The sequence below is a fragment of the Gobio gobio genome, assembly GCF_949357685.1.
Source record: "Gobio gobio genome assembly, chromosome: 23".
Taxonomy (NCBI): domain Eukaryota; kingdom Metazoa; phylum Chordata; class Actinopteri; order Cypriniformes; family Gobionidae; genus Gobio; species Gobio gobio.
Window position 1 is genome coordinate 42,149,651 of NC_137119.1, and position 6,487 is coordinate 42,156,137.

The 6,487-nt window shown below is 34.2% G+C and overlaps 1 protein-coding gene across 2 annotated transcripts in view; it reads left to right on the forward strand.

Moving 5' to 3' along the window:
- Positions 1-1,861, forward strand: part of xylb (xylulokinase homolog (H. influenzae)) — a 71,086-nt gene extending 69,225 nt beyond the window's left edge. For both annotated transcript variants that reach the window (XM_079806379.1, XM_079806380.1), the window contains one exon: positions 1,248-1,861. In XM_079806379.1, the coding sequence (XP_079662505.1) occupies positions 1,248-1,334 (87 nt within the window). In that variant the 3' untranslated portion in view covers positions 1,335-1,861. The remainder of the gene's footprint in view (positions 1-1,247) is intronic.
- Positions 1,862-6,487: the final 4,626 nt, after the last annotated feature.

Consider the following 6,487-nt stretch of genomic DNA (forward strand, 5'->3'; position numbering starts at 1 on the left):
TTTCTGCTCCGCCCTACACAGATAGCACTGAAGGCGTCATACACGTGTGAATGTGACCGCCTGAAGAGTTGACGGGTTAAAATAAATCGGTTTATTTCATTCAATCCACAAAAAGTGTCAATAAAATATTAATTGATAAATTAAAGTAAATTAAAAAATAATAATAGCAACAGCAAAAAAATTTAAACAAATATAATAATATTTGTCATTATCATTATAAAATGATAATAATAAATAATCATTCAGTTTAAATAAAATAATAATTATAAATGATTGACAAATAATCATAAATATGATAAAACATGCATATAATAATTATTTTTATAATTAATATACATATAATTCAAATAATTATAAATGTTTTAATAATAAATTAAACTTAAATATAATAATAATTATTATTATTATTATTATAAAATAATAATAATAATTCAACTTAAATATAATAATAAAAATTATGAAAAGTATAACAAATAATCATTAAACATAATAATAAATAATAATTAAAATTATATATAATAAATAATTATATTATACTAAATAATCATCAAACATGCATATATTTATTATTATTATTATTATTATTATTAATATTTAATATATTATAATTTATATATCATTATAAATGTTTTAATAAATTAGAATTAAACTTAAATATAATAATAATAATTATGATTATTATTATTCAATATTAATAATAATAATAATCATTTAACTTAAATATAATAATAATTATAAAAAGTATAATAACAAATTATCATTAAACATAAGTATAATAAATAATCATTCAAATGAAATATAATAATTATAACAAAAATAATATTAAATAAGCATCAAACATACATATAATAATTGTTATTATTATTAACCAATGTCATTTATTTTATTAATCATTGATGTTTTTATCATATTGCCTTATAATTATGATACAATTATAAAAATAATAATTTATTATAATAATTATAATAAAAATAATCATCACACATACATTTAATACATATTATTAATATTAACTAATTTAATTATTTATGTTTATGTTATTATCAAATTGCTTAGTGAGATATTAGCATAAACTCCTCAAGGTCAGCAGAAGATCTAACCCGTATCATATCTGTGCTTTAGAGAGCTCTGGAATATGAGCTGAGTATCGTCCAGCGGTTCTTGACCGCAGAGAGAGAGAGACAAACGCATGACTCTTTTGCTGTGTGATATTGAGTGTGTGTGTGTGTGTGTGTGTGTGTGTGCAGGTTTACGAGCCGCTGCTGCTCCGATACGCTGCGCTGGAGGCTCGACTGCTCAACGACTCCATCCGATGTGAGAACGCAGATCCATAAACACACACAGCTGGATATTAATACACCACATCTACACATCATTCCTTTGATCATCACTAAAAATGTCATTTACTCAAATTTTGTAGCTGCATAATAAATGAAAGGATGCCAGAATGTTAAAATAATTGCAATTAATATTTCTGTATCAATGCATTAACATCGTCAGCTGTATTTCTATAGCGCTTTATACAGTACACAGTGTCTCAGAGCAGCTTCACAGAAATAAACCGGAGAATAATCCATGAATTATGAAAGTAACTGTAAAGCAGCTCTGCTGAAGACAACAGTGCCATTATTCAGCTCAATTCGGTTCAGGAACAGTGCAAAGTTCATTAATTATGTAACGAGTTCAAGCTACACGCAGCTCTACAGAAGGCTTGAAAATGCTCATGAGATTTATGTGGCTTTCCGAGCCGTTTGGGTCATTAATAAATCTTCATTCTGTGATCAGACCCGCATGTTCATGACAAAGAGCCAGAACTTCTGTAAAGGGACTTCATGTCATAATAAAAGGCTGAGTGCACGTGTGTTTGGCTGGATTTATCTGTGCGAGAAGCACTGCGATGTTACCATGGGGAATTTTCCACAGGAAAAATGTCTTTTTCTCCCAGTTTTGCGGTTTTCTTGATCATGTGATCTGGTAGGAATAGCTTATCCCGGTTCAAATAGTCTCATATTGAACACATTAAAGCGCTGGTTGATTATGATCTGACTTTTTTAACTTTAGTGAGTGTGTGATGTCGCTGTTTGAGCAAAAACAAAATCTGCAGAGTTACGACGCTCAAAGTTCAAAGCAAAGGGAGATATTTTACAGAAATCACTTTTTAAGGACTACAACAAACGGCTGAAGGGACTACAACGAGCTTCTTCACGAGTTAGTGACATCACTAACCCTAAAATTTACATAAACCCGCCCCCGGGAACACACAACAAAGGCCATGTTGAGAAGAAGAAGAGTGTAGTCACTCAAGCTGTCACATCTGTCTTTCACATTTATTGATACTTGTTGAGTTATATAGTTTCCCCATTCAAAGAGATAGAGGGAGGCGTTTCTAAGATGGCCGCCGAGTGAAATGACTTTAAGTGAAAGGCTTTATTGCCAAGTGTGCTTGCACACTCAAGGATTTTTTCTTGGTGCTGAAGCTTCCAGTGCACATATACAATACAAACACAACAAGAACATAGTAATACAGATTCTAAGAATAAAAATATGAAAATATTATAAAAAAAATATTAGGTCACAGTTACGTTTAGTCAGAATACACATTTACAGATTATAAACATATTTACAGTATGTGAGTAGTATGAATAGTATTGCCAGGGTGAGCGGAGTCTGTGATGATTTTCCCTGCTCTCTTCCTTTCTTATGCATATGATTCCATGTGATATTGCTTGTTTCTGCTTCTTCTTCGCCTGTGTTTTGATCAGGAGATTTTGTTCTCTTTCAGAGGATGTGCAATAGCGCCCCCTACAGTATAACAGTGAAAACACTGAAATCAATGTTGTGGAAAGAGTTATGCAAAAGCATGTTATAAAGCAAGATGACATCATAAGTAATAACTAGGGATGCAACAATACAGTTAGTCCACGGTTCAATACATACCTCGGTTTTTAACCACAGTTTTCCGTTCGGTTCTGATGGCTTGTCACATCAGTTTTTTGCTGTTCTATTCTTAAGCGACAGGAACAGCAAGAGGTTAAGGAGAAAAAAGAAAAAAAAATTATTGCAATACTCTTTCTTTATTTTACTTAAAGGGGAACTATGTAAGATTTTTGCAGTAAAATATCCAAAAACTACTATATATTTTGTTCAGTTGAGTACTTAAAATTTCCCAAATGTTTCCAACTATTTGTAAATGGTGAGAAATTGCTATTTTACCCGAGGAACCGGGACGTGTGAGGGCGTGGCCTGTCGATTGCGTCATATCTGCTTTCCCCTCGGTTTCCGGTTTTATTTTGGAGAAACGCTTTACTCTCACTGCAGTGTGAACAAGTGTCACAGCAGTCGCCGAGCGAACGTCATAACTTCCTTTTCAACACACTCAGATATATCTAATACCATAAACAGAGTTGCGTTGCCTCATACTCATGACTGGAAAAGAGGAAGTGGTGCCGGCGACCGTGTCATAATAAAAGTCCCGCCGGCGACTATGCCATAATAACAGTCCCGCTCTTCAATCGCTCCAGCGGTTCCTCAGCTCCACAACACTCGGCCCTGCTCTGCTTCACTACAGTAACGTTAATAATCACATCCATCAACATGATTTCTGCCCGAGTCCTATCCTCACTGTTTCCCACCGGCTGTGAGGTGAAGACCACATGTCCCAAGATTCTGCGCTCAAACGTGCCGTCATCAAACTACGCCTTTGTTTTGAACAGGCGACCTCTAGTGGACGGAAAACTTACATAGTGTAGCTTTAAAAGAAATGAAAAACCTTACTTTGTACACACTCCTAGTTTATTGTATAATATAAAATAAATATATATATAAAGATTTACACTGGCAGCTCAGAGCTGTACAGCAGCATTTAAGTATGAAATTGAATGAATAAATGTAAAAATAAAACACTACATAGACTTCACTATAAAATATAAACCGATTCTTATTAAATCTACTCTGTTAAAGTTTTTCAGTCAAGAGCAGTGAGTGATTTTCTCTTTGTCTTTTGTTGTTGTATTAACATTAAAGGCATAGTTCACTCAAAAATTTAAATTCTGTCATCGAGAAATGAATACAGGTTTGGAACAACATTAGAGTGAGTAAATAATGACATCATTTTAGAGGTGAACTGTCCCTTTAAGGACAGCGTGTTCACTATAGGCTGTGCTACTGTCACTTTAAGACCTGCGTGCATCTAATATACAGACACACACCGTTTACTTTCACTTTAGACATAACCGACTGTGTTTATGTTAACTGTATTTGACAGTATTAGCGCAGTAAGACGACTTAGTCCAGTAATCGCGTGTTTGACAGGCGTTTAGTGCGCGCGCTCAGAAAAGCGCATGTTAAAACCGTGCATAAGCACGCGAATGAAACGTTTAACCGGCAAGGCTTTAAAACGCATGCAAATAATGAACTTTGGTGATTATAAATATCTTGATATGTTCTGTGAGTATATATAACTCTACCACTAACGTGTGATGTGATTGTATGTCACGTTGTTCAGTATATTGGGGTGGAGGCAAATGATAGAATTTGTAGAAAAATAATTAATTTAATGCAAAACTGAAAAACCGCAATTCACAAGCGCGTACTGAACCGTGAATGCCGTACCGAATGGTTCAATATTATATTGAGAATTGTGGCATCCCTAGTTATAACCGTAATTAATCTTCCTGAAAGGGGGCGGGAGCAGCAGCTCATTTGCATTTAAAGGGACACACACAAAAACAGTGCGTTTTTGCTCACTCTCAAACAGTGACAATTTGAACAAGCTATAAAAAAAATCTTGTGCTAAAACTTCACATACACACTCTGGGGACATCAGAGACTTGTTTTACATCTTGTAAAAAAGGAACCCTTTAAAAGTCAGTATGAAGTTGAGCTGGTCTTTTATTCCCGATTGTGCCGTATATCCGAGCAAAACGGCTTCACAAACAAGAACAAATGTAGGGCGGGGCTTGATTTTGTCTGTGGGGAATTGATTGGATGGTTGTGGTTTGTTATTGGTGGATCTCATGTGAGTGACAGATGGCCCCGCCCTCATCATCAAAGCGGGAGGGGAAGATATTCTGATTCAAGATTATTAATAGAATAATGATGTGTACCGATGAATCATTTAGAATAAACACTGCGTTATTAATAAATAGAGTTGTCCGGTTTGATTTCATGGTGACTTTAATGTTGACTATTCTGTGTGTTCTGCTAGTGAGTTTCTCCTGACCTTCAGTGGCCAAAGCCGAGATATATTCAAATCTCCTGATAAATGCTCGGCGACAGTTCACATCTGATGTTCATTTTGTATTCCAGCACACCAGCTCTGTGTTTCCCAGTGTTTTATTAATTTTCAGGATGGATCTGGGAATTATGGATTCATTGGCTGAACACATGCAGATGCACATGGACTCTAGCGCTCTGACTTTTGCCTGTAAGATTTTGTAATGTTTTTTTAAGAAGTCACCAAGACTGCATTTATTTGATCAAAAACACAGTAAAAATTGTGAAATATTATTACAATGTAAAAAATCTCTTCTCTATGTGAATATATAGTAAAGTGTAATTTATTCCTGTGATCAAAGCTGAATTTATCATCATGATCCTTCACAAATCATTCTCAAATGAGGATTTGATGCTCAAGAAACATTTATGATTATTATCGATGTTGAAAACAGTTCATATTTCTGTAGAAACGGATCCATTTTTATGTTCCAGGATTCCAGAATGTTCTTTTGTAACATTATAAATGTCTTCACTGTCATTTTTGATCAATTGAATGTGTTATTTTTAAATGGTAGTGCATTTATTTATGATTTATGTTCATAATATTCTATTTTTAGCTACAGCAGGTGCATTATGAAACTGTTGTGTGCTTTAAAAAAGTAAGTTACATGCTAAAAGTTTGTGCTTGACAAATCAGAGCACTGTAGTGCTTATATAACTTCATATTCAAATTCATATTTGACTGCAATTTATTTTAACATTGTAATATGAAATTCTTCACAGAGTAACTTTGTGTTAAAGTTTAAATGGCTTATTAAAGCTGAAGTCGAGGGCAGCGAGTTTCTTTGTCTAATATAATTATCAGCTTCATATTGTGTATCGCTCAATGAAATCTGAAGGCCACTTGTGAAAGAAAGAGTCAAATTAACATGTTTCTGCTTTAGTTTCAGGTTGACTTTTGAAGCTCCAGAGGGTCATATGATGAAAGATGTGTGTTATATTTCCACAAACAGTGAATTTTTTCCTTCTAAAGCAGGAGTGGAATGAGCGGGACACAGTTTGTGGAGACTGTGGTGTTTTACACGTAGCGTTGGTCTCGTACGCCGGCATATATTCATGTTAAACAACACGAGCTGAACTTCAAAGACGCAAAGCAATCGTGACAAATGCGTCCGTGTGAAGATCTGGGATCAAACGCTGCCACACAAACACACTTGTCTGGAGTCCTGAAATCAACAGCGTCCCATGCACTTCTGTTTGTGTCTTTTAT